This window comes from Corella eumyota, chromosome 3, assembly GCF_963082875.1.
Source record: "Corella eumyota chromosome 3, kaCorEumy4.1, whole genome shotgun sequence".
NCBI lineage: Eukaryota > Metazoa > Chordata > Ascidiacea > Phlebobranchia > Corellidae > Corella > Corella eumyota.
Genome location: NC_137492.1, coordinates 18,125,100 through 18,152,775, shown reverse-complemented (window position 1 = coordinate 18,152,775; position 27,676 = coordinate 18,125,100). Strand labels below are relative to the sequence as shown.

The window sequence follows — 27,676 nt, the reverse complement described above, 5'->3', positions numbered from 1 at the left end:
GAACACTTGCTACACCACATGAGGTTGTGGGTTTAATCCCCACTGCTCTCATGCTGTAGCACTCTTAAGTAAGGAGCTATAAATGATATGAACTCCTGCTGAGCCAGCACTTAATCAGCAGTTTAATTTTTGGGCAATTATAATTTATAATATCCCAAACTGCAAAAGGCAACTCGAGACTGGGTCGGGGTAACTGATGTTACTCTATGTTTAAGTCACGCATTCGACTTTCCTACATTGAGGATAAAGATATATACAAAAAAAATAAAAATGTTTATGTTTAGGTTGTGAGGTCAACCTTCTTACATCAAGGATATATACATTAAAAAAAAACATATTAACATTGAATTCTTATGTACTTTGATACAGACTTAATATAATTTTTTGGTTTAATTTTGTTTTTGTGTTTAGTATCAACTTTCAAACACCAAGTTATCTCACATGTTTCAAATACTTGAATCTAACAAATCTCAAGTTGGAATTGAGGATTATTCTATCAGCCAAACTACACTGGATGAGGTAACTTAAACCTGATGTTCATTTTCTAAACAAAACTAGAATTATTAGATTAGAAATAAATTTAAAAATTTAGCTAACACTTAATAAGGCTAATAATTAGGTTAATGTATTTGGTAATGTAATTTACCTTATGTTAGGCTGTAAAGTTGAACTTTCCACATTAAGGACAAAACACAAAAATAAATATATTTGCTTTAATTTTTAGGTTTTTGTCAATTTTGCAAAGCTTCAAACCGATGGTCTTGACGAATATATTGGGAAGGTAAGTGAGGGAGAACAGCTACCACTAGATGATGTCAGTGTGCTTGGAGGTGGAATTCAAATGGCCAACATAAATTCAAGTCAAAACCAACTTCTAAAAGCATAATTTAACAAAATTTACCCCCCCCCCCCGCAATTTTTTTTAATTAGAATCTGAACTTTAAAAACCAGCACTTTAACTCTATATGCAATGAGCCTACAGAAGCTGTATATTTAAATGCTTTTTTACAGCCATTTTAGTAAATATTAGTCACAAATTCCACTGCATTTAGGCCCAATGTTATAGAAGCGATATAACTTATTTTTATCTATGTATATAAATTATGGGGTGTTGTAAATAGAAATAATATTTAGTGATAGTTTTTTTTATCAGCACTTAATAGTTACTGGTCTATAACTACTATCAAGCAGAGTTTGTGTTTTAAAGTTCTTTAAATGTTTGTTATTCTTTTTAGTTTGCAATTTTTAATTGCCTATCTCTTTTTTACTTTTTTTTGTTAAATCTTTAGCATATCAGCTGAAGTTGAATTTGCACTGTTGAAATTTCTAATTATGTTTAACAATATGCACTTTTTTATCTAACTGATATTCTGTATATTGCACTTGATAAATGAACTTTAGTGTATTTATAAAATTTTAAATTAGAAGTTAGTTGAATTATTAAAGTAGCGGTACAAATTTTGTTTATTTATTTTAAGTTATTGATAAATTTTTCTTTTACTCAATCTTTTTTTATGCTTTTTAACAAAATAATATGCCACTTTAATGCAATTAATCCAGCTAAAAATTTTGCTTAATTATTTAATCTATCTTTAATTCTTATAATAACTTCAGCCATTACTATTTTTTTTTAATTTTTAAAATCATTTTTTGACCAAATCATGTAATAATTTAATAGAAGCATTAGTATTAGTTCAATGTTTTTTTGAGATTTAACTTATTTTCGCATACGTAGGTTGGTAGTTTGTGACATTTTACATTCCATCTGCAAATAATGCGGTTTTTAATCACATTGTTGTAGCACTGTATATAATTCAAAATGTAAAGTTAATAAAATTATTTGTTGTATTTATAAGTTTTGAGAATATTTTGCATTACTTAAGGTAGGTCTAAAATTTTAAGGCAAAAGATTACTCTTACTTTTTGAGTTTGATTCCAACAGCTTAAAATATTATTTTTATATAATTTTTGGTATGGTTACTAAAAAATAAACACTTAATTTAATAAAAACATCGGTTATATTTTAAGTTAAATAGTTTATCCCCTGTTTGAAATTGTTTTTCGTAGCGACGCGGTCGGTTGCACACCAACGCTAAGCACGGATTTTGAAAGAAGTCGGAACCGGTAAAATTCAATTTGGGAAAATTTTGCAAGGTGAGTTTATAAGTTAACTGCTACCAAAATTAAACTAAAACTAAAGTTTTAACGTTACAAAATTGTTGATTACAATATTTTTAAAATCTACATTCTGACATTTAACCTTGAACTTTAAATATTTATTTAACGTACATAAAAATGATTATTTTAATAGTAGAAAATAAAAAACGTAACTTTTTGATGACTGACTGACATGTATTGTCACCTTAAAGATTATTAATTATTTATGTCTTTTTATTTTAGATAAATTGTTTAAAATTACTATTTGGAAACAAAAAATTGAATAATGCCAAGACGGAAAGCGTTAAAAGTAATAGTAGACGTCCATTTTCATGCGGTAAGTCAACTTTCTTTTAAATATATTTTTTTTCAAAATAAAAAAAAATTTTTCGGGTTTGCTTTTTTTATGATATTGTATATGTTATGAACTTTAACATTTTTTGCAGATAACATGTCCAGGCGTTTTTCTTCCGGAGCAACAAGATGTATTTCTCAACATTGAACTTCTGGGACAAATTAAGAAAACAAAAAATGCACCTCCAGTATTTCCATTTCTGTTCCACGAAAAAGTAAAAACTTTAAATTATTTTATAGATATTAAAATTTACAATTAAAGTATAACAGTATAGTAACTAATTAATTTCACTATGTTTAACAAAAAAATTTTTATGCAGTAATTCACTGTAAGGTTTAATAAATGGCAGTGTGGTGTAGTGGTGGCACTTGCTACACCACCATGAGGTTGTGGGTTCAATCCCCACGGATCTCATGCTGTAGCGTCCTTATGTAAGGCGCTATAAACGGTATGAACTCCTGCTGAGCCAGCACTTAATCAGCAGTATAATTACCGAGTAATTATAATCTATAATATCCCAAACTGCCACAGGCAACTCGAGACTGGGTCGGAGTAACTGATGTTACTCTATGTTTAAGTCACGCATTTGACTTTTCCACATCGAGGATAAATTTATATATAAAAAAAACTTGATTTAATTATTTTTTTTAGCTAAGATTTGATAAAGTTTTCAGTCATGCCACAGATCCAGTTCAAATTGCTACTGCTTTAAATTCAGAAATCCTTCGAGTAGAATTAGTGCAACTGACATATCCAGGTAACAAGTAAAAATATATCTTATTTTTTACTCAATACCTTGAAAAGAAATACTGTATTTTATGCCTAAAACAGGATTATACTATATAATACTTATTTTTGGTATTTTATTTTGCTCAAAAGAACTGTCAATATTAAACTTTAAGCTTTTTTAAAATGCAATATTTACCATTATAACAAAAAACAAAGTTTTTAATTTTCAAAAAATTTGTATTTTTTTTTTGTTTTAAGGAGGTGAACTGCTGGCGACGTATGAAGACAATGCTCGGGACTTTTTATTTCCCACCCCAAGAACGAGTCCCACATACCCGGGAGTTGACAGAGAAATTCTACTTCAACGTTCGTACAGTTTTCCAGGCATTGCCCCTAAACTTGAATTCTCATCAAGAACTATAATTAAAGAGGTAATGAAATGCAATATTATGATTAATTATTAGTTTAAAAATGTAACATCTGCCATTTTATATCTTTTTTTTTGTCAGATATTAACCGGAGGCCTTTTATTTTGTATTTAAATTATTACTGATGAAATAGCTTATTGGTATCAGAAATTGTATATGTATACTTTTATTATTGTGTTTTGTTATATTTAAGGTAACATCAGTAGGTGGAAGTACACATAGTTCATTTTCTAAGAAGAAGAGAGATTCGAGGAATAAAAATGATGTGGTGGACCATTATAAATCATCAGCTAACAACTATGACCATTTTGAAGTAACAAATTAATAATTTTTTTAAATTTGTAATTTTCACAATTATTTTTTTTAATAAAGTTTTTTTTTTATAGACAAGATCATTCGAGGCATCAACTCCTCTTGCACAAGGAAGAAAATCATCATCTCCAAAGAAGAAGACAACTAATCTTGGAGGATCTAGATCCGGAAGATCAAAGGCACGATCAGCAAGTTTAAGTCGAGGTAAATTTAAAAATCTTTTTTGCTAATTTTACCACTGAACAAAAGATGTCTTCAATTTTTTAACTTCCTCCAGCAACTACTGGAAGGGGTTACGAGCAGTCTACAGTCGCATCCAGAGCTCGATCTCCATCACCTTACACTAAGAGGAGGATGGCACAACTTTCTGTACAAGATCCATTTGACTCGGCCATTAAGGAGAAACCTTTTAAAACTGATATAGAAGATAGACCAGCATTTGCAGTCAGAAAGGTAAAATCAAATTTTTATATTTTGTTACCAATTTATTAACTTTTGTTATTTTTAGGCTGAAGAAGACACGATGGCAAAACCTGCTCCTCCTCTTCCCCAGTTGTCTCCCTCTCCTCAGAGATCAAGGAGGACTCCTTCTCCAAGGAACAACTACTCCAAGAGAAAGCAAACTCGTAAGTAGTTTGGAGTATAAATATTTCAAAACTAAGAAAAGCATAGTTAAACTTATACAATATTAAAAATAATTAAAAAATTAAGTTTTTTTTATGTCCTATTTTGGTTTCATATGTTGTTATTGAATTTATACTAATAACTTTACGCATGTAAAATATTCGTGGTGTGTAAAATTCTTTTTTATTATTTTTTTAATACCAATATTTTTTACATTTAAGAAACTGTTAAAAAAATTAAAAATGTTAATAATTTGAAAATTTTTAGGGCGTTGTGGTAGGTTGTTTAAAAGGTTTATGTCTCAACACAACGGTTAATTCTTGAGCTTAAATTACATTATTAAAACAACTACTTGAAAGCACAAAACAGATATCACAACATATTCTCAATGACAATGCTATCAGTTACTGCTTATTTAGAGATAAAGTTTCACTATGGTTTATTGTGTTCTAGTACCGTAGTGGGATTTTTGCGGTGTTATAATTCAACAAAAACATGATCGTAATTTTTCGACAAATTTTGACAACTAATTTGAATTTTTTTATAAACTGATATTTTTTGTTTTATTTTAAATTTCGGTAATTGATTTATTGTTTTTCTATTTTAGCTGGAAGACAATTACGCTCAAAAGCACAAACGAAGGAATATGACAGTGATGGTATATTAAACTGTATTCTATATTGTTAAATATAAATATTAATTTATTTCCAATGCATGGTGTTAATAAATAGCAAATTTGTGCTAGGTTTGCTTTAATTAAGACTAAGAAGTTTCTAGAACAGAGAAGGTGTCAAAAAATAAGTTGTGGTTATTCAGTTTATTAAAATCCAAGATAGTATAAAATTCTCACCAATAATAGATTTTTTAAGCGTAATGACAGTAAGTTATTTAAACAGAATGGGACAGCGACATTTTTACAGAAGAGTGTGCAGAATGTAGTCCAATAATAGATGAAATACAGAGAGAGAATAGAAAGTATAACCAGCAGAAGCGAAATGCATTTAAATCAGCTTATTACCGGCCAATAACATCAGCTAGTTTACTCTACGGCCACCCTGGGGATAACTTAAACGATGAGCTAGCTTCGTTTCTTAAGAACAAAGATTGGGAGGATGATTTAAAGTTTGAGAGGTTGCTAAATAGTCCCGTGGAGCGTAGGAGGACCACTTCTCCTTGTTGTTCCAACAGGGATAGTTTTATGGGAAGTGGTCCCTCAAAAAGAGGAAGGGACCGAACAAAAAAGAAAAAAAAGCCAGTGTCAGTTAGATTTAAAAGTAAGTTGAGACTGTAACCTTTTTTTAAATAAAAAGACAATAATTTAATAAATCAAGTACAGTTTGTTATATTTAGTTTAAATATTCAGAATATATTAGATTTAATTACTAGTTTTCAATTAATTAAAAATATTTTTAAATTCCGAAAATAGATTATTTAAGTAGTATGGAGAACTTAAAAAAAACATAAATTTGTGATTTAATTCGAAGTATTTGATTATCTATATATAGAAAAGTTATTTTTGTTTAAAGAAGGAGGATACTACGAAATTGTTTTATTTATTTTCCGGTTAATTTAGTTTGAAACAACCTAGTTCTATTTCAAACTAATTTGTTTACATTTTTGTTGTGATTTGGTTAAGATTATTAAATTTAAAGTTTTTAAATAAATTTCCTTTTTGTCGATTTTAATTTATAATTTCATGTTTTTACTTTAATTAATTAAATTTCTTTTCTGTATATGAATATTTTGCATAATATTTAATCTTTTAAACTTTTATGTTAAATATAGTAACGTCAAATAGGTTTATTTTGATATAAAATTATTTGTATTTTATACAGTTTAATAATTTCCTGTATCTTAGGTATTCTATTTAAAGAAAAAACTTCGCAAAAATGCTGCAATAATAAATAATAAATATTTGTTAGCCCTTTTTTAATCCGTAAATAAATTATTTTTGTAAATTTTAGGAATATTTTTTTTTTAGATACAACAGAATTAATTGGCAGCTCAACTCCAAGAAAAAGTCCGGGAAGCAGTCGTCCAACTTCTGCTCGTAGTTTCCCTGATTCCACTCCTCGCCGAGATCTATCTTTCTCCTCCAAAAATGAAGATTATGATCTTCCAGTTGCATCCGAGTCCAGGTTGCTCTTCATAAATTATTTTTTTAACCAAATTTTTTAATTTTTAAAATTTTGTTTTTTAATAATTTTTTTACCGAAGAGCCCCTAAAATGACCTCCGATTCAATTTTGTTTCGAACCCCATTCCGAGAGCGATATGGGAACACTGACACCCATTCACCTTATGAGAAAATCAGGGACAGAGTTCGTGACCTTTTGGTGTCACCAAGAGCAACAAGAATTCTAGTAAGTTGTAAAAAAAATTCTAATTTGAAGATATTTTGACATTTTTTTACATTAAAAATAGAAAAAAAAATTTTTGATGCCAATCTGGCAGCTCTAGGAACCAAACCTGGTACCCCAAGTGTATTTCCATTTCCGTTGTATTTAAATATTTATTTTTACTTTATTGTTAGGATGAGTCCATAGCAGAAGCAAAGGAAAGATATTGGTTGAGAAAAAGTCGAACTCCATCACCCAGATCACCAAGGTATTAAATCAGGTAGGCTGGTAACCAGGGTAAAAATATAAAAACAAATATTTATTTTGTTATTTATTATATTTTTTGTGTTTTTTTTTAAAAAATATGACATCACTTTTTTTTAACAAAAAATTTTTGCCAAAATTTGAAATTTTTTTTTCGCGTTAAATTTTTTTTGCCTTTTCATGTAGGAATGATGTTACAGTTAGGTTAGGACAAGGGGAATATTGGAACAATAAACTCGGTCAATTTACCGGTAAATCCCACCGCAAAATTTTTGAAGAAAGCATCGACAAAATTTATGACAACATTTATACCAACATCAAAGAAAGAAAATAATAATTTTTGACATTTTAAAATCTAATATATTCCACTTAAAATAAAGGTAAATATACAAGATATATATATATGTAATTCTTTAGATTTAATTTAAGTAAAAAAAAATTTATTTCATATACCTCCTCCAAAAATGTGTTTTTGAAGATTATTTAAAGTTTCTACTATATTATTACATACTATCTGAGTGCCTATTTATAAAGATGTAGTTTCGTGTAATAGTTAATTATAGTAAAAACTGTATTTATTAAAAAACATTATTTTTTGTTATACATTGTCTAAGTAAGATTACAGCAGTTTTTTTTCTACCATTTTTTTACATAGGATTTAGATATAAAGTTAGTTTTTTTTTTGGAATGAATTATATACATTTCTAAAAATTTAATACCATTTATTTTTGTTTATGCTAGCTGTTTATTTCAAGTAGATTTTTTACCGTAGAAAAAATGTAAAATCATTTTTTTAAACTGTATTATATAGAGCAAATTATTTTTGATACAGCTTAACATTTTCTTCAAAGTTGCATATTATCCAATATAGTTTTGTATTGCGTGCTATTTTAATTATGTGTTTAGTTGTTACTGTATTTTTGTACACCCCAAAAAAGAAGTTTATTAAAATTTATCTTTGTTAAAAAACCGTTCAAATTTTTTTTCTTCTTAATTTTTGTTTAGGCTATCTTTACAGACTGGCTTAACGGGTCTTAGTATGACTCCTATAGACTTCCAATTTTTAATAGTTTTAGCCTAAAATGTAATCTACGAATTAAATAAGTCAGTATTGGGGTTTTGAATAACAGGTAATGGTATTTTAAGGTAATATGTGTACAGGAATTAGACTTGCAAGCCGGCATTATGGTTAAAAATTCCCGTTTTTTTTCGACATTAATTAAACGCTGTAACTTCAGTCATACCTTCTTCAGTAACGTTGTTACCGTTAAAAATTTAACTATGGTAACTTAATATACTTAAAACTACTGCTCAGCGATAGGACATGAAATATTAAAATTCAAATTAAATATAAAAACCGTTTAAAACTTTTATAAATAAAAAGCGCGTTAGTGACAGATGGAAAATCGACACCATAACCCACAACTATGAGTGTACTGTGTTTTAAAGGAATAGGAAACATCTTTTCCCACTTGAAGTGACAACGGTCAATTTGCAAGTGCGCAGATTGACGTCGACTCGCTCCATTACCAGTCGGACAAGCGAGGCTACAACGAAAGTGATGCGCTCGATCAGCGGTAACGAAAACACACCCTACCCTAACTTAGCTTTATTGATGCTAAGTTAGCCTTACGACATGTTTGCTTTACGAAAATAAAGATTTTTCCGAAAGGTCGAATACCATAACCTCTTCATTTTTCTTTAATTTTAACCGGTTGTGTAATTGGTGTGGAATTCTAACGAAATTTGCAATTAGCTATACTCGTGACGTTTTGGCAAAGGCGTCGTCGCGTATCTTGACATTTTTAAAGTGATCGCTGATTTGTGTTTTGCTTTTGCTGTTATTTCTTTCCCACGATGTCAGCGGAATAAATAGAATTAATTACTTGTTCCTAATGCACCCGAAAATACACTTTTTACAATCCCAGTTCGAAGCTATTTTTATCCTAAATTTGGTCGTGATGCAATGTCTCTACGGAGAGTTGATTAAATAACATTGAGGTTTATTAAACATTGTCATAAACGAAGGATGACATGATATTAATGAGCGTATCAGTCCAACTAAAGTTCACGAAATATCGTCTAAGCAGATTAAGCGAACACTTTTACTGTTTAGGACAACGCGTAGCGCACGAGCTGTTGAAATAAGTGCTTAAAAAGGTTAGAATTTAAGTATTTTCGGTCGACAGGAAATAGCTTTACACAGGTCAAGTCAATTCCTTGATTTCAACCGAAAACTTTCAAGACAACGACTCGCTCGTGTGTGTTGTTTGTGTCGTTTTTGGTCACATTAAAAGGGAACAAGTCATACCAAACAGCAGAAAACGGCGCTGAAAATAGGCTACAATTAATTAAACAGTTACATCGGCATTGGACAATTTCGAAAACTTTTTGTAGGGTGTAGAATATACGACCTTTAAACCCAGGCACACGATCTCTGTTAACCAGTTGTAGGGGTCAAAAAATGTCGAGGTAATTCTGTAATTTGAGTCAGCGGAAAAGTTGTTTGAAGGTTCGGTTTGTACTTGACAAAACTGCCTGACTTGTTTCATCTCAAGGGCGAATGTTTTCTTAAGTACGATTCAGTAAAGGTGCAGTAACAGTATAGGCTACCACCTGTCATTCAACTTGTAATTTTTTCCGTATAGGGCAATCGTAAAATCTCGCGACTTTTTTATTAGTACTTTCAAACGAATCGTTCAAATATTTCAAAAGTTTCAATTAGGACCGCAAATAAACTTTTACACCAAGCTCTTGGCCTATTGCACCAAAACAATCTTCTATTACTAGTTCGGGTGAAACGGCCTCTTTTGCGAGTCTAATTTAAATATGGCGTTTCAATTTCAAATAGGATACAGACTACGTAGTTGCATCAAAATTCGATACAGGGCTTCTTTGTTGTTGTGGTTTAGGCCAAGCTGAACACCTTACGGCCCCGTAATTGGTTTTCTCACATCTGCTGCGACTAGAGCGCCCTGATTTAGCTCTAATCCTATAGATTTTCTGTCGACTTAGCTTCAGAGTGACTAAAAGTGATATTTTAAGTTGTATCAGACATTTCCGTAAATAAAAAAACAAAGTTTTAAATTTGTATTTTATTAGTAAACCCATGAAGTTTACTTTTTTTTTTATTTTTGTGTTGTAAAATTTGACTGAATTTGTTTAAGGTGTTTTTGCGATTTTGTTAAGTAAACTAATGTGAGATTGATTTACGGGTTTCTTTTGCCATTTGATAAATGTACGTCACTTTATATACAGTTTTATAGACGGTATGCTTTGTTCTGCTAGGTTTAATATACCCGACAAGCGATTGCTATTAAAACACGCCTTTCAGACATCAAATTTGGCAGAAAATTTGATTAACGATCATCCAATAAGGATTTGTTTTATTGGCACTACATAGTCATAGTTTTAGAGTTCTAATATTTTTCTTAAGTTCATTTAAATACTTTCACAGATTTAGTAAACATGGTTCTTTATATAGATCTAAATGTAGTTAGGTACTTTGAACAATTGTTGCAAAAAAGAGAAAGTTTTGAATATTTTATTTCTGGGCAAAAGAAAAAGGCAGCTGTGGCATAAGTCCCGTATGGAAATCAGAGAGTTTGCTTGAATCCAATAAATTTAAAATAAGTTCACGTAGCTACAAATTTGAGTTTTTAGTTTAGACTTCCGAGAAAGGTTGGCGTATTGAAACTTGTTTTCTACAAGGGCATAAAAACAAAGTTAAGAACGCTACGAAATATATTTTCTTTGATTTATAAACGGCATAACATTTTATGTATTCAGTAAGACCTTTTTCTTAATTTTATAGATAATGTTTTAAGTTTGTTATTGCTATGTAAAAAGTTTTAGATAAGTGTTTAAGTTAGCAGAAATTAAACTAATCCTCGTTGAAAAATTAAGACTGTAGTGTTACTGAAATAAGCCAGATGAGATTCGTTGCGCCTTTATTGTTAAACTTGTAATTAAACAATAAACTTTAATACGGAAACAAAATTTATCTTGTTTACAGATCCAGAAATCGTTTAAAATTTGTTTTTGTGTAAAATATTTTAATGTGCTGCTAAAATATAAAGACAATGTCAGATTTATATGGCGAAGAACTTTGCAAAATTGACGAAAAAATTAAAGACTTTGACCAAACTGATTTACAAATGAAAGTCTTGCCAAGCTCAAACAGTTTTAATCCCGTTCTGCAGAATATCACAATGTTCTCTAAGACAATTTACTTCCGTGGAAAATTACGACCGGAAAGGAGTTTTAAACTGGCCAAAAGATGCATTGGTCGAAGTAATTTTAACTCCAAATTTTCTCTGCTAAAATCCGGTCGAATCTGCCTGTTTGGTTTTATTATTTGGACTCTAATTGCCGGACCTCTTTTAAGCGATGTTACCCGTAGATTTTTTAATGACTCAAGCGCCCGGCATTTTGGAGTAACCCCCGCGGTCGCGTGTCACCCCGGACACGGCCGCGGGTCCAGTAGGGTCCCGGGAATGGAGGTTGTCCCGTTCCAACTGCACGAACATATTCCTAAACTTTCCGAGCAGACGATTGGTGCAAGTGGCCCTGCTGAAGGTAGGATCGAACTTAACTCGGCGCGTTACCATAAGAACCTGGTCCCGAACTTTAATACCGCGATTGTATTTAACGACGAAGAAGAAAATAACGAAGACAGAATGATGACTGAGGTAACAGAATTTTTAAAATTTATGTTTTGGTAACCAATTTTCTACACCCTTCTTAAGAATTTAAATAGTAGTGTTGACAAGTCACGCTTTTATAGGAAATTTAGTTTATGGAAACCTGTAAGGGAGTACTTGTATGCTACTACAAAAATAACCACAAATTATTGGTAGTTTAATACTATAACCGTGTTGTTGAATTTGAAGTTTCTTTTTAAATCGTATTTAGTAAATTTAAACACACAAAAAAACTGCAATAAATATCACAAAACCCTTAAAATGTTTTATTATCAAATCGGAAAAAATGTGTTTGTTTGTTACCGATATAGAAGATCGAAAATAGAAACAAAAAATGGTTAAATAATTAGACAAAAAGTTGTGCGGTTTAGTAACGTTTTAATGCCGATCAATAATAAATGAAATGCGAACTCTTCCCTAAACTTTAACTAATCGATGAAGCGAAACTGAAAAGGCACGCGCGTAGTTGTCGTAACTAGCACCTATACTCTAGCTCGTCTAGCCACCTTCATATTTAATTTAGCGCAAATTATCCGACAAGCTATCGCCTAATTTCGTTAAACAATAAAGCCAATAAACTCTAAGTTTTTAATATGCTTTGACAAGGCTTGTCCGGGGCGTTTTTGGGTAGGAGAAGTATTTTAAAAGTTATTGCAATTTTGCCAGCCTTACTTTCTTTGGCAGCTTATGTAACTGGCAATTTAGCTAAAACTGGGATAAAATACGCACGCCGACGGTTAAGATTTTTTTCTTTGAAGTTTTATTACTGTTCGTGTATAGGTGCTAAACTAGTATAATGCTCACCCTGTCCATAAGAACATGTCATTTAATTTGCAAAGTAAACAATTCGGTTTCTTGATGGCATGCTGTCCCGACATCTTAAGTTCTATATTTGCAATTTATATTGTCTATAACAACACAATAGAAAAACTTCAATTGAACAAATTTGGCGCAAAATGTTCTGTGTACTTTTGCCGGGCACCTAATGAACAGGTTCGCAAAAATAACATAGCAGCGCCGGCGAGGTAAAATGCAGGCTCGGCCTATTAGCAACAGTTACGGGAGACAGGGCTAATATTTAAATGGCAGGACATGGCGGTGTGTTTTAACGAAATCTCACGTTTTTCCGCTTCATTTCTCGGATCAATGGATCGCTTATTTTATCCGCTTGACGCTTGCAAGTAGTTAATATCGACACCTGTTGTTTATGCAGAAGGATTATGACGGATTTGTGCATTTGATTGTTAAGACAATTTTGCGTTGAAAATAGACACAGTCGGATTAACTTTTAAAGTAGGGTCAAACTTTTGGAGAGGTTTAATTTACACAAAAATTAAAGGTATTGTTTTAGTTTAACCGCCATAAACAAACACTTTGTCAACTATTCAACTTAAAAAAGGTAAAATCAGTTGTTTAAGGTATTGCCAAATAACAAACTAGACTAAAATAAAGTTGGAACGACAATTTGTTTTCTTTTTGTATTTTATTTCGCACCTTACATATACTGTGACGTCAATTGTATGTCAACTTTATGATGAATATACCTTATGAGCAATAACTTGAAATCCATGGCTCAGAACTTAAGACTAGAGTGCACTATTCATTTAAATGACGCATTTTTTAAGCTCATCTTTGTATTTATTAGCAATTTCATAACTCACATACCTCAGGTAGCGAAATTACTCTGAATGACATAATATTTTTCTGTATATTTTACTTCAAAAACGGTAAATTGTGCGTATCTAAACAACTTAGAAAAATTTACCAGCACACCTCAATCCCATTATCCAGTATTCCTAGCTTGAAAATTCCCACGGTTTAGCTAATACCTGTTTACTTACAAGCATTAGTATAAAACACATTAGTCATAACACCTTGGCTTAAAATATTAAACATATTTTATCAAATGTTTGGAGAATTTTCAACGCTTTTTTTATTTTCTATGTCCTTTTCAATCGAATAATTCTTGTGCATTTTTTTCAGTTATGCTTACGGAGATTAAATGATCTTGCTTTACTTGTGTCCCAAAGATGGCCCAACGTCCGGTTAAGGGTTACAGAAGCCTGGGACAGCGAGGGGAGACATCGCGCGAATTCGCTTCATTATGAAGGTATGGCAAAGTACTTGGTAAAATTGGCGGTATATATTAGCAAAGGCTTTATTAATCAAGTGGTGCACACTAAAAGATAAAAACACAAGTAGTTATGGTAAAAACATAACTGTACAAGCACTACTACCATGTAAAATTACTCTTCGACCAAAATTAGCCTAAAATGAATTATTTTAAACCATTTTTTAGGAAGAGCTGTCGATATTACCACAAGCGATCTTGATCGATCAAAGTACCCGGTTTTAGCCAGACTCGCCGTTAACGCGGGTTTTGACTGGGTTGTGTACAACAGTAAAAGTCACGTCCACTGCTCGGTTAAATCAGGTAAAGATGATTTTTATCATTTAATTAAATTTAACATTTAATTAAAATTTATTTTTTCATTTTTTACACTTTATTTTCTTTTTAAAATTTAAAAGATGTATTTTCTAGAAATTATCTTGAAATATTTCTAAAAATCGCGGTGTAATAGTAAAGTAACAGCTGTTTTTATAGACTTTAAACGGAATAAACAGTTTTTTCAGGAGTGTGTAGTAAAAAAACAAGCGACCGCAAATAAAATGTTGTTTTTATAATTTTTATAAATCTTAAAAAGGAAACAGTCGTCATTGATGTTGATTTTTATGTTATCGGTCCTTCTGAGAACGAACTTTAAAGATAGTTCTCACGAATTTTGATACGACAGATTTAAAAGTTTAAATTAAATCTAATTTTCCAAATTGTTGTTAATTAGTTTTTGTAACTAACTTTGCCCTCGATTTGTATTTTTTAGCACAATTTTAAAGAAATTGGGATCTTTATTATTTCTTTTTTGAAATAGGACTCCATTTTGTATGTTTGAAATCGCAAGACTGCGATTTTTGTTTTAAAGTTCACTTTAAGAATTTAGATACAATTATTTTTTAACAAATATAATATAATAATTTAAATTTATATTATTGAATTTATAAACTATAATTTTTACCCATTGCGACTGCACTTAATTTAAGGTTAATGGAATTTGTTTTAAAATGCATTTTGAACAGGATTTTAAGCGGTTTGATGAGCGCCACGAACAAGGGTTTTTATCGAGCGATTGATGGGTATTAACTGTTTTATGAGTATTATTATTTCCTGCCAGTCGGGTTTAATGCTTGATTGATATAATAGAAAGTTTTTTACGATGTCAGCCGCCAGCCAATAAAGTAGATACACAAATATGCCAGCAGTTAAAAACTCTTTTTGGCTAAGTTTGGAATATTGCGTGTTAATAATACGTCATGATTCACCTACTTGACATCTAAGAAAAGAAACTTGGTTGTTTGAAGAAAGTTTTTCCGTGACCTTATCGGCTCTGTGACGATTTTAAGTCGCGAGTTGAGGTGGTGACATAGAATACTTTATAACAGGAGGGGTCCATTTGTGAATAGTTTTGTTAAGTGACTAAAGCCCCCCGCTGGCTAATTTGTTTCTTTTCGTGTTTTCTTGTTGACATTATGCACTCCCGAGCACTTTAGCGGTCAATAGTGAGTATTCTTGTGTTCATAGCGCGTTTGTGTTTGATGCTATAACCCTTAACATTTTTACCGCAATGCCGTGGGGTTCCCACAGCTTTTTTAAAGCGCTCAGACACTCAGGTCGCTCTTGCAGTTGATACATCACTTTTGACCACTTTCAAGTAGTAGCAATTGTCGTGGTAACAAAAAAACAACAAGACGTCTTTCCTTTGCTGGTAATGTTTTCAACGTATTTCAGCCAAGCGATAACTCGTTTTTTAAATTGACGGTGACCCATGCTATCAATCGTATGTATGTATATCGTCACGTGGTTTTAAGGGTTTGATTTTAAAACTGGAAAAAGCGTAATATTTAAAGCATGTATTTTTCCCCATTAGAGCTTAGCTTTTAACTCGGTAATGGAGCTTGTTTTTGCTGTTAATATAAGTGCCGATTGAAGTACACTTTAGCTTTTTAAATTTTGTCTATTTTACCATTTCCGCCTTTACCTGTTATTGGAATAAGTTTAGATTAATCGATTAATTTTGCTCAAAAATCTGCTGCCTTTTTTATTAATGATTTTAGACATTTTTTTATTTTTTTAAAGTATTTTTATTTTTTATCTTTAGATATTTAATAGTTAAGTAACCCATTTGTTGGCATGTATTAACTAAAATGTCAAAAACTTAATGTTTTAATTTGAATGACATGCTTTTTAAAATCAAGATATAATATAAACTTTTTTGTTAAAATATGGCGAAATTATGTGACCTAATTTCAAAAAACGACGTTGGCGTAAATTATACCCAAAGAAACTTGTTGTTTGACTTCATATCGTAGGTTACGCTCAACCTAATGAACGTTGTTATTTGCTGCAATTTACAAAAATGGCGTGGGTCTAATCTTTCCTAATATAGTTTTAAAATTTTCTTAGTTTCTTACGAAGTGTTCAACGCAATAAATTTTACATCTTATTTTGCTTTAAATGACAAGCATATTTTCTTTAGGCCAAGACTACATTTTAATTGTGATTTTTATGTCAAATATTATGGTATTGTTATTATTTTGTCTATTTTATGTAAGATAAGGCGCCCCTACGTCTGATTTATGTTCGATAAACGTTGATGTTTGGCTTGTCAGTTCGTGTTTTGATACTTAATCTTTGCTTGAAATCTTATGGCAACATTTTCATGTTGTTTATATTTAAGAATCTTTTATTGTTACGTCAACATACCTTTGTCAGATTTTTTCCCGCTTTCTGTGGCCACGCGTGCAGCAACACTTTAAGTCACTTTTTTGAGGTTAAAATAATGAAACATGTTATTTAAGGCTGTGTATACAATACTAATGAAGTGCCAAAATGTTATCCATCATTTTATTACCTATATTTTTATGTTTTTTTGTTAGAATCGTCGCAAGCAGCTTACAATGGACGCTGTTTTACGGGTGACAGCTTAGTAGCCATGCCTAGTGGAAAACAAGCTTACATGTCCGCTTTAAAACCAGGTGATGACGTTTATGCGGTTGGCAGTAAAGGCCAGATTGTTACGACACGCATATTGACATTTCTTGACGTGCAATACAGCGCCATTGGAATCAAGTTTGTTGCGGTTAGGCTGGAGAATGGGAAAGTCTTAAAACTGACGCGGAACCACCTGCTGTACGTTTCTAGTGCTGCTGGGAAAGATTTAATCCGTTCTCACCACGTGTTCGATTCGTTTAACGTTAAGGAAGCCTGGAATAAAACTATTCCTGGCTCAAATGTCAAATTACTTGCTTTTAAACCGACTTTTGTCGGAAACATAAAACCTGGCCAATACGCTTACGTAATGGAAACAGGGTCGCGTAGCAACATAAGCAACTTTACTGCCATACCGCGGCCGCATAAAATCGTGTCTGTTACAAATATAAACTCAACAAGCGGCTCTTATGCTCCTTTAACTGAGGAAGGAAATATCATTGTTGAAGATATCGCTGCTTCTTGTTATGCAACGATTGAGAATGAAGCATTAGCGCACTTAGTTATAACTCCTGTTCGTTACTACCACATTATAAAATTGTGGCTAAAAACTTTTGTTGAAGAAGACAATTTAAAACCAGTTGACAGTTATTGTCATAATTTAACTTTACCTTATTCTTATTATAAGCAATGCGAGTTAAATCAAGGAATATCAATATATTCTTACATTTTACAAGTTATTGCTTCGTATGTTTTTTCAAATGCAGTATTTTGGATTGCTTAAAAAGAACTTAAAATTTTACCTTATTTATATATTTTTTATCAACAGCTAAAATTATTTATAAATACGCAATTTTTTTGCTTATTGTGCTTAAAAAGTCAGTTAAAAGATTAAAATAACAACAACTATTGTGCTTTGCTTATTTAACAAATCATTTTTATAAATACTTTTGGTACTTAAGAATTTTGTTAATCGTAATACTTGTTAATGTATTTTATTACTTTTTTGAATTTTTATTATCTTTCTTCAATCAACTTTAATATTATTCTATTTTTTCTATTTTGAATCATAAATAAATGAGTTTGTAATATTCATGTATACCCAAGTTTCTATTTTATTTCTTAAAAAAGCACCCATTTTTCTCTTTTTTACACCTTTTTTTTTATCTAGCCTACTAAATGACAGCTGTTGCTAGCGCTTTGCACAACGTGGAGATTTTAGCACTATTTAAAATATTTAGACAGTTTGGTAAATGAAAAATAAAGACATTTTAAAGCAACTAAAAATGTAATCAGTGAGTCTAAAACTTATAGAGGCATTACAAGACTAAGGAAATTTCTTTTTTATTTTTAAAGTATTTTTTTACATACTTAATAACAAAATTTTTTAATTTAAACTTATTTTTTTGCGCTGAAAATTATATTAACGTAAGACTTAAAATAGTAAAGACTAGTAAAATACGGATATTGAAAAAAGTGTCTACCTTCACGTTTTCATTCCAGTTGTTGTGATTTGTAATGCATGTGTAACAACTAATAATATAAACTAAAATGTAGATTTTTTTTAGGTTTTTATGTAGTAGGTTGGTTTGCAATTTAAATTCAAAATGCCACCCAAAAAGAAGAAGGAAGTAGAAAAGCCGCCTTTGATTCTAGGACGTTTGGGAACTTCGTTAAAAATTGGAATCGTAGGAATTCCTAATGTTGGAAAATCGACGTTTTTTAACGTCCTAACTAAAAGCCAGGTATATTTACCTTTATTTAAATATTTTATTTATGCTATCAACCATAGGAAAATAAGTTAAAGTTTATGAGTATTTGCATAACTGTGAAGTATATGCAATAGGCAACTAAAGCCTGGGCTAATATTCAACAATAAGGATAAACTAACCGGCAGCGTGGTGTAGTGGTAAGAACATTTGCTAAACTACACATGAGGTTTTGGGATCAATCCCCACTGCTCTCATGTTGTAGCGCCCTTGAGTAAGGTGCCATAAACGATATGAACTCTTGCTGAGCCAGCACTTAATCAGCACAATAATTATCGGGCAATTATAATCTATATTGTTTAATTCGCGCATTCGAATTTCCCAAATCGAGAATAAAGATAAATCAAAAAAAAAACTTGTTGTAAATACCTTTAGGCACCTGCAGAAAATTTTCCATTTTGTACGATCGATCCAAATGAGAGTAGAGTACCTGTTCCTGATGAAAGATGGCAATTTTTATGTGATTATCATAAGCCTGCAAGCAAAGTACATATATATTTTATTAAAAATTACTTTACATTTTTTGTGAAATCATTTTTAAAGAATGTTGCTTTTGCTGGTATTTTAAATAATGTTTTATTACTTTCACAACTAAAATATAATCTTATTAATAGGTGCCAGCTTTTTTGTCGGTTGTGGACATTGCAGGTTTAGTGAAAGGGGCAAATGAAGGGCAAGGATTGGGAAATGCATTTTTATCCCACATCAATGGATGTGATGCAATCTTCCACATGACGAGAGCATTTGATGATGCAGAGGTAATAAATAAATAGTCTTGTTTTTAAAAAATTGCAATTAACAGTTTAACAACCAATCGTTTTAATTAAAGAATTAACACCATTAAAATGGGTCCTTATTTAAGAATTAATAAATGAAATTTTTTATAGTGCATATTTGTTATATATAAATTTGAAAATTATTTTTTTTATAAATTAGGTTGTCCACATAGAAGGTGACGTCAACCCAGTCCGAGATATTGAAATCATCCAAGAGGAGCTAAGGTTAAAAGATTGTGAACATCTGACAAAAAGGCTTGCCGAACTAGAAAAAGTATATACCAGAGGTGGAGAAAAAAAGGTAAAAAAAGACTAAAAACTTTTAACTATGGTATTTTTAAAAATCTTTAAATTAAAATTGTTATAGTTTTTTACCGCTTTATAATTTATTAGGATTATAATAAACTTTTAACTTACTTTTTATTTAATTTAGTATAAAGTTGAATTTGAAACTTTGTCCAAAATTAAAACTTTGCTTATGGATGAGAAAAAACCAGTGAGATTTGGAGAATGGGGTTCAAAAGATATCGAGGTTTTGAACGAACATTTGTTCCTTACGTCCAAACCCCAGGTTAGTATGTATATTAAAAACATTTTGTAGAACTTGCATATTCAGTCATCCTTTTTTTTATATATCTATTTATCCTCAATGTGAAAAGGTCGACTTCATGAACCAAATGTCGAGTAGCATCCATTGTTTAGAATATTAAGGATTATAATTACTTGATAATTAACCTGCTGATTGGTATTGGCTCAGCAGAAGTCCATACCATTTATTGTGCCTTAGTAGGGGCACTACAGCATAAGACCAGTGGGGGTCAAACACAGGACCTCATATAGTGAAGCCAAGTGTTCTGACCAATATATCTCGGTGACTACTAATACCAACATCAAAAAATCTATAGCTTACTATTTAACGAATTTTTATTTAGATCTATTTGGTAAATTTAAGCGAGAAGGATTACATTAGAAAAAAGAATAAATGGTTAATGAAAATTATGACTTGGGTGAAAGAGAACGACCCTGGTGCAACCCTTATTCCATTCTCAGGAGTTTTCGAACAAAGGGTACATAATGGAAATATTTTTAGTCATCTATGTACTTACAATGTTAATAATACGATACTTAGCATTTTGTGTGGCAATCGTTTCATGTCAAAATTTACATGGTTTTGTTAAAAAATATATTTGAACCGGCAGCGGGTGTAGTAGTAAGAACACTTGCTACACCACACATGAGGTTGTGGGTTTTTGATCTCATGCTGTAGCGCCCTTGAGTAAGGCGCTATAAACGGTATGAACTCCTGCTGGGCCAGCACTTAATCAGCAGCATAATTATCGGGCAATTATAATCTAAAATATTCCAAACTGCCACAGGCAACTCGAGACTGGGTCAGAGTAACTGATGTTACTCTATGTTTAAGTTGCGCAGTTGACTTTCCCACATCAAGGATAAAGATATATACAAAAAAAAGAATTTCCAGCGCACATACTATATATTTATTTTTTTAAATATTAAAATGTCTAAGTTAAAATTCTCAATCTTAACTTAACAGTATTTGGATATGGATGAAAGTGAGAGAGAAGCTTTAGTAAAGGAATCCGAAGGAAAAGCAAACTCAACGTTGACCAAAATTATCGTTAATGGATTTAAAGGTCTCGGCCTTCAATACTTCTTCACAGCTGGAGAAGACGAAGTCAAAGCTTGGACAATAAAATCCGGAATGTTGGCTCCTCAAGCGGCTGGGAGAATTCACACGGATTTCGAGAAGGGATTTATCATGGCCGAGGTTATGAAATTTGATGATTTTAAAGAAAACGGATCAGAGGCAGCAACAAAAAGTGCAGGAAAGTACCGGCAGCTGGGAAGAAATTACATTGTTGAAGACGGCGACATAATCTTCTTTAAGTTTAACACGCCAAGCCAACCAAAAAAGAAATAATATATTTTAAGATTGTCGTACGATCATTTAGCTGCTGTTTCGTAATTGGACTTTACGGAGGTCATTTTAACCGAAAACATTGTTTGAAAAAATATGAATAATCATATAAGGTAGTGGATCTTAAACTAGTTGGTGTGTGAGTAAATTAACAAAACAGCAGTTTTTGTATTGCGACTACTAATTAATAATTATAAAATCCAATAAAAAAAATTATTATATTTAAGGCAGATATTTTATCAGCTGTCATTTCTACTTCAATACATAATTGTAATCAGGCATTTGAAAAAAACAAAAATAAAATGCAGAAAGAAACATTATTGTTAAAAAGGATGACATAATTACATAAAAAAAACACAATGCGTAAAAAATTAGTCCTTGTTTTGATTTTGTTGATGTATTAACGCTATATTTGGCTTCCGTTTAACAACAACTGATACAAGTTGATTTAGTTGTTTATCAATAGTTGTCAGAGCGTCATCATCTTGCAAATTTTCAGCCATATCCGATAACATTTTGATTTTTTTCGTAACTTCTGTTAAAAGACCATTACGGTCTGTAGATGTATGTGAACGCTTTTGTGCGTTACTAGTTTGTTCATCAACTTTTTCGATTACTTCCTTTTTTTCTACTTCTTCCCCAGGTTGGTAATCTACTTCTTGTTCTTCCATATCCATAACCAATTCTATTGTTTTTTTACCAAGTATTGGACCGTCTTTGCGGAATTTCGGTTTTGAGGCAATTAACCAAGTTTGTTTTACTTCTTGTACTACTTCATCTTCAGATACTTTGTCTTTGTAAACTGGATCAACGAGAAGCGAAAATAAAGGAAATTCACTGGATTCATTGCCCTCGTCTTCACTTTGTTCCGATTCTTCGTCGAAACGTTCCTGTCTTTCCATTTTATGTGCTCGCATGCATGCCAGTTTTAATTTAACTTCGTGGATAATACTACTGTAATCTTTTTTTCTCGGATAGAACTTTCTTCTACAAGCAGGGGGTGGGTTTCTTCCCTTGAAAATATGACCTTCAACGAAAACGTTGACTCGTTTTTCGATTTCACCTTTGTCATAACCACTTAAAGCTGACTTGATTACAACGTTAAGAATACGATCGTCGATGTCTTCCCGCTTTTGTCTCATTTCCAACTGCTCTTGACTCTTCTTTGTCAATTCAATACCTTGCTCATTGGTTTTACACAAATGCTGATCCAAATTTGGTAGGTACACTACAAATTCCATGTGAGCCTTTTTTCTGTGTTCATTATAACTTCCCATCAATTCTCGTACACCGTCTTTTTTCAGATTAAGGCTATTGTTTTCTATTTCAACAGTTGGAAAACGTACAAGTTGTGCTACATAGATTTTAGCAGTACAGCCGATCTTTTTTGTTGGTCTATTTCTTGGCACCTTATCGTACTCATTTTTAGCCAACAGTTCATTCTTGGTAAGATTGTATTTTTCTTTGGCAGATTTATCCTTATCTCGACCCATATGACATTCTAATAGTTTTTGTCCGAGGCAGAGGTAAGGTGTACCTTTAAATGGAATATACACACAGGCACCTTTCTTGCTATTCCAGAAGACATTTGTATTAACCTTTTTTGGTATAGATGTAGTTCCAAATTGTTTAATTTTTCGGAACAAAATGTATTTCGTTTGTGTGCTTTCTTCGTGACCTTTAATTACTTCGTCAACTTCAGAAAGTGAATCGGCAGTTATTACGACATCTTCGTTGAAAAACGTTTCGTCTGAATTGACTTCAACAATAGTTCTAATAGAAGAGTTAGTTGATTCTGACATAATTATTTTTTTTAAACTAAAAACAAGGTTTAGAATAATCTGGTATTACAGTAAAAAAACAAAAATCGTTAGAGGCAGCCTTGCGAAAAGCAGGAGTTTTGCGGTACCAGCCTGGTTCTATGGTTACACACGGTACCCCGCAGGCATTTTAAAAGATTTAAAGTTCAAGTAGTTCTGTAAGAATATTATTTGGGCCTAATACCAGCATTTATAATGTAACTATTGAATATTAGTTTCGCCAAAAAGTTTAACTTTTTTTTTGTTGTCTTCGGAAAACCCAACCCATTACCTGTTTATAATTAAAATTTGATATTTGGTAATGTTTAAGTGTTTCGTCGGCAAAAAAGAATACATTTTGTCTTTAGTTACGGATATTCTAGATCAAGTAATACTGTTATATATAAATGTAGAAACGTCTAATGGAAATTCCCTTGTTTTTATGTTCGATGACGTCATTCTATTATTGTACGCAAATATAGAAAAACCCAGTTACCCATATAGGTATATTGGTGTTGTTAATACTTTTGGAAATTCCGGGGTTGGGTGGCCAATATTCATTTTTATGTGTAGGGTTAACGTAATAAATTTTTAGTTCAAAACAAAAAAAAACGGTGTAGGTGTTCTGACAGTCTGAGATAAAGGATAAAATACAATCTTACGATACTTCAAGATTTGCAAAAAATTAGATTGTGTCATTCTGTACTATAGCATAAATTTATGTAAAATAACAGTCAGTGTTGTAATCAATATTTACCATGATTATTATTTTTTTAAACTTTTAAATATTAATTTTTGTAAATTTAATTGTTTGATTTAGTTAATAAAAAATCAGTTAATTTATTTAAAATGTCCTCGGGAAAAAGCGGTCGATTTCCAATCGAACAAGAAAGCTCTTCGATTCGTGAACAACAGCAAGAATTCGATCGTATCAAAAACTCGGAAAATAATGAGGAAAAAAAACCTCTTCAAAATAATAAGTGTGACAGTACGTCCATGGAGTTGGATCAAAGTGGTGACAATCATCTCTACAGCGTACCACACGAGGGCAATAGCAAGTCACCAGCAGAAGATAACGACGATTCAGTTTATCTTCATCCTCCACCATCTTATTACATGGCAACACCCTCACCGACAGGTTCTTTAGAGAAGAGTCCAAATCGACCGGCTTCTCTAAATGAAGCTAGTAAACAACCGAATCATGTTGCAACCTTTGGTTCTGGTGTTCCTGAGTCTATAAACCAGGAGTACGAGAGATTGCCTTTAAAACATCTCGGATTTGAGACCAGACGGATTTTAGGACTACATTTGGATCCTGAAAGAGCGGCTGTGCGTAACTGGAAGACAATGGCTGATATTATGGGATTCTCAAACCTTGAAGTAGGTTTTTTAAATTAATTTTACTAAAATTTTGTAAATAAAAACTTTTTATAACAATATATATAGTTAGCATATTTTAAACAACATTGAAAATAATGAAAGAATTTATCTTTAGATTTTAAATTTTGCCGAAAACAAAAACAAAACAATGGAGGTGCTTGGAGTTTATGAAGTTCGACAACCTCATGCCCTGATACATCATTTACTTCAATTTCTTACACAAATGGATCGCCACGATGTTATTACTGAGTTAGAACAACATTTTAGTAAGTTAATATTATTAAAATATATGTAGGTTATACTTTAATAAATTGTCATATAAATAGCAAGTTTAAAGGGAATTATGCTTAGTGTACCCAAGCATTAAATAAGTGAAATCATCAAAATTGAATTTAACTTCAAATTGTTAAAATAACATTATTTCTTTAACGGATTTATATTCGATTAATGGCTTTATAAAATAAGTACAACAAAAATTTTGTTATTTTTAAATATTTTTTAGTTCGGGACCTTCAGAGATTCAAGTCACCACCTCTGTTGCAAAGCAATATTGTCGGCCCTTCTACATCATTTCGACAATCAATCCCCCATTCAAGACCGGGACAGCCCTCCACTTTTCAATTTCAGGAACCATTCCCCTCCCCTATTCAAGAAGAAACTATTTCGACGAGTTTTTCAGAAAAGTCTGATTTGAATTCTCCAGAATCTTTAGAACCTCCGACGATCGCAGGTTTTTATTAAGTTTTTCCTTTATCGAAAATACTTTTCAATTAAGTACTTTTGAATAAACACTAAATTTCCCTTCTTAAAAAATAATAAATCAATTTCCAGAAAGCATTCCATCCAAACCAGATGAAATTCAATCGTTTGATGCTTTTGTTTTGTACGATAACGCTGACCACAAATTTATCCTGGAGGAGTTGTTGCCTAAGATTGAGGGCGACACAGAGTTAAGACTGTGCTTGCCTGCACGTGATTTGGATATCGGTAATCAGATGTACGATGATCAACTTAAGTGCATGATTGAAAGGTAATAATTTTAAAAAGATGGATACATTTTACCTTTTTTCATTCGGTTTCAAAAAATTTTTGCATGTGATGATTTGCACTGCTAACAACATTTTATAATTATTTATTTTTTTTTGTACATATCTTTTTCCTCGATGTGGGAAAGTAGAGTAACATCAGTTACTTAGAGTAACATCAGTTACTCCGACCCAGTCTCGAGTTGCCTGTTGCAGTTTGGGATATTATAGATAATAATTGCCCGATAATTATACTGCGGATTAATTGCTTGCTCAGCAGGAGTTCGTACCGTTTATTATGCCTTACTCAAGGGCGCTACAGCATGAGATCGGTGGGGAATGAACCCACGACCTTATGTATAGTGTACCAAGTATTCTTACCACCACACCACGCTGCCGGTATTTTTAAGGCTTATAAAGGATATAAGCATATGCATAGTACTTTTATATATATAAAGTTTAAGCTCTTATATATAGTAAGTTTTAAAGCTTTACAATAATTTTTTTATTTGTTTTCAATTTAAGAATGCCAATACTTCAACTTATTTATTAATATATGCTTATTATTGATCATGATTTGCTTTAGAATTAAAATTTTGAAGGATTTTTGTGTTAATTTATGCAATGTTGTTGTTTAGTTGTCCAAAATTGCTGGTTATTTTATCGGATGAATTTTTAAAAGGAAGTAGTAGCAAATGGGCACTTAACATAGGAATCAGTCTAGATCCAGGTAAAATAAATAAACTTTCAATTGATTCTAGTATTTAAACTGTAAAGTACATAAAATTTTTTGTGCTAATAATGGAGTTATGTTTATTTTTCAGCTGCTAGAAAGAGGAAAATTATTCCTGTTATATACAAGAGTATAAGCGAGCCAAATATACTATCGGGGATAAATGCCTGCGACAGAACGAGGGTTTTAGAAGACGAATGGTTTTGGAATAATTTGAAACGAAGCTTAACACGGGGGCGAAATTAAGAATAAAAAATAATTTTGTTTGATGGTATGTTTAGATCAAGTTAAATTTTGTTTTTGCAATATTGAACAAAAATTTAAAACTAAAGTTAAAATTTTTTGAATAAAATTTTGTTTTTTGTACTTTTTACATGTTTGGTATTAAATCAAAGTTACTTTGTGTCACATATTTTTTTGTTAAAAACATTTCTGCAGCAATAATATCATGATGTAAATTTTAATAACTAATTTACGTATGTAATTCATAAATCAATTTTAGAGATTTTTTGTGTTTGCGCAACTTTACATTTACCCAAGTACATTTATTTGAGCACTGTTTTTGTAAATATTTTTGATCTTTTTTATTAAACTGCCCAATTTTAAATGGTTTTAACAGGTTTTGACTAACAGACGAAACTCTTAACTAATACAATCAATTTTTTTAGTTCATTTTGTGTTTTCGTACAATTTTTATGTGTTATTTTTATAGGACAAACTGGTGTAAATATATTCGTGTATTAGCATAAGTATAGTATCTTATTTTTTAGATGTATTTTTTAAATTGTGAATTTTTACGCTTGTATACACATATTTCTTTTAATCACTAAAGGCATTGTGCCATTATTGTAATTATATTTTTTACATGATCTTTTTAGAATGCATTGGGTTTCACAAACCACAAATGTTATATTAATTGTATGAATGTGCGGTTTAGTATTTTGTTGCGAAAATACATTTTTGTAAATAAATTTGCAATCTGATATATAGAAAAATATTGTTTCTATATCATAACTTTATTTATTGGTTTGGATAAAAAAATTTTAAAGTTAAAATTTCGATTAACTAATTATTACTATTAATTTAACGTTTAAAATTACTCTTGTGCTGTAGGTTATTCTCACTAGGCACTAAACCTTCTCTAGCATTGAGGATAAAACACAAGTTATTATGACGTCATGAAGAGTAGCATAAAGTTATTTCGAAATTTGAGCGGCATTTGTGATGTTTCGGTTACCACTTTTGTTTTTTATTTTATAGGCATGGGGGTTACGAGAAAACCACAAACTTTCTTTTTGTTC

At 31.3% G+C, this 27,676-nt stretch overlaps 6 protein-coding genes across 7 annotated transcripts in view; 5 read left to right on the top strand and 1 right to left on the bottom strand.

The window, feature by feature from the left end:
- The window catches only part of LOC145744768 (phospholipid-transporting ATPase ABCA1-like), a 29,287-nt gene extending 28,339 nt beyond the window's left edge, over positions 1 to 948 (top strand). The window contains exons 44-45 of the mRNA XM_082562710.1: positions 412 to 519; positions 725 to 948. Coding sequence (XP_082418836.1) covers positions 412 to 519; positions 725 to 886 — 270 coding nt within the window. The 3' untranslated portion in view covers positions 887 to 948. The remainder of the gene's footprint in view (positions 1 to 411; positions 520 to 724) is intronic.
- Positions 949 to 2,099: 1,151 nt separating this feature from the next.
- On the top strand, positions 2,100 to 7,911 carry LOC145745211 (spermatogenesis-associated protein 6-like). Of its 2 annotated transcripts, none has more exons than XM_082563216.1 (14): positions 2,100 to 2,154; positions 2,401 to 2,494; positions 2,604 to 2,726; positions 3,164 to 3,269; positions 3,500 to 3,672; positions 3,863 to 3,982; positions 4,056 to 4,185; positions 4,259 to 4,434; positions 4,490 to 4,607; positions 5,213 to 5,263; positions 6,587 to 6,743; positions 6,823 to 6,967; positions 7,138 to 7,211; positions 7,394 to 7,911. In XM_082563216.1, exons 2-14 carry the CDS (start codon positions 2,444 to 2,446, stop codon positions 7,539 to 7,541), a joined length of 1,572 nt encoding a protein of 523 aa, XP_082419342.1. In that variant the 5' UTR covers positions 2,100 to 2,154; positions 2,401 to 2,443; the 3' UTR covers positions 7,542 to 7,911. The 2 variants fall into 2 exon arrangements, with proteins under 2 accessions (XP_082419342.1, XP_082419343.1); XM_082563217.1 differs by having other exon boundaries at positions 7,138 to 7,223; positions 7,394 to 7,529.
- A 3,361-nt stretch (positions 7,912 to 11,272) lies between these two features.
- Positions 11,273 to 17,810, top strand: LOC145745394 (indian hedgehog protein-like). Its single transcript, XM_082563456.1, has 4 exons — positions 11,273 to 11,898; positions 13,894 to 14,020; positions 14,210 to 14,344; positions 16,903 to 17,810. Exons 1-4 carry the CDS (start codon positions 11,290 to 11,292, stop codon positions 17,736 to 17,738), a joined length of 1,707 nt encoding a protein of 568 aa, XP_082419582.1. The 5' UTR covers positions 11,273 to 11,289; the 3' UTR covers positions 17,739 to 17,810.
- A 707-nt stretch (positions 17,811 to 18,517) lies between these two features.
- LOC145744683 (obg-like ATPase 1) lies at positions 18,518 to 21,680 on the top strand. Its single transcript, XM_082562596.1, has 7 exons — positions 18,518 to 18,699; positions 19,099 to 19,209; positions 19,338 to 19,481; positions 19,660 to 19,800; positions 19,933 to 20,070; positions 20,432 to 20,566; positions 21,055 to 21,680. The coding sequence occupies exons 1-7, from the start codon at positions 18,562 to 18,564 to the stop codon at positions 21,439 to 21,441; spliced, it is 1,194 nt and encodes a 397-aa protein (XP_082418722.1). The 5' UTR covers positions 18,518 to 18,561; the 3' UTR covers positions 21,442 to 21,680.
- On the bottom strand, positions 21,638 to 23,285 carry LOC145746161 (uncharacterized). The gene has a single exon (XM_082564360.1). The coding sequence runs from the start codon at positions 23,238 to 23,240 to the stop codon at positions 21,810 to 21,812; it is 1,431 nt and encodes a 476-aa protein (XP_082420486.1). The 5' UTR covers positions 23,241 to 23,285; the 3' UTR covers positions 21,638 to 21,809.
- A 751-nt stretch (positions 23,286 to 24,036) lies between these two features.
- On the top strand, positions 24,037 to 27,359 carry LOC145745447 (myeloid differentiation primary response protein MyD88-like). The gene is made up of 6 exons (XM_082563527.1): positions 24,037 to 24,617; positions 24,733 to 24,883; positions 25,120 to 25,347; positions 25,449 to 25,647; positions 26,281 to 26,372; positions 26,467 to 27,359. Exons 1-6 carry the CDS (start codon positions 24,087 to 24,089, stop codon positions 26,619 to 26,621), a joined length of 1,356 nt encoding a protein of 451 aa, XP_082419653.1. The 5' UTR covers positions 24,037 to 24,086; the 3' UTR covers positions 26,622 to 27,359.
- Positions 27,360 to 27,676: the final 317 nt, after the last annotated feature.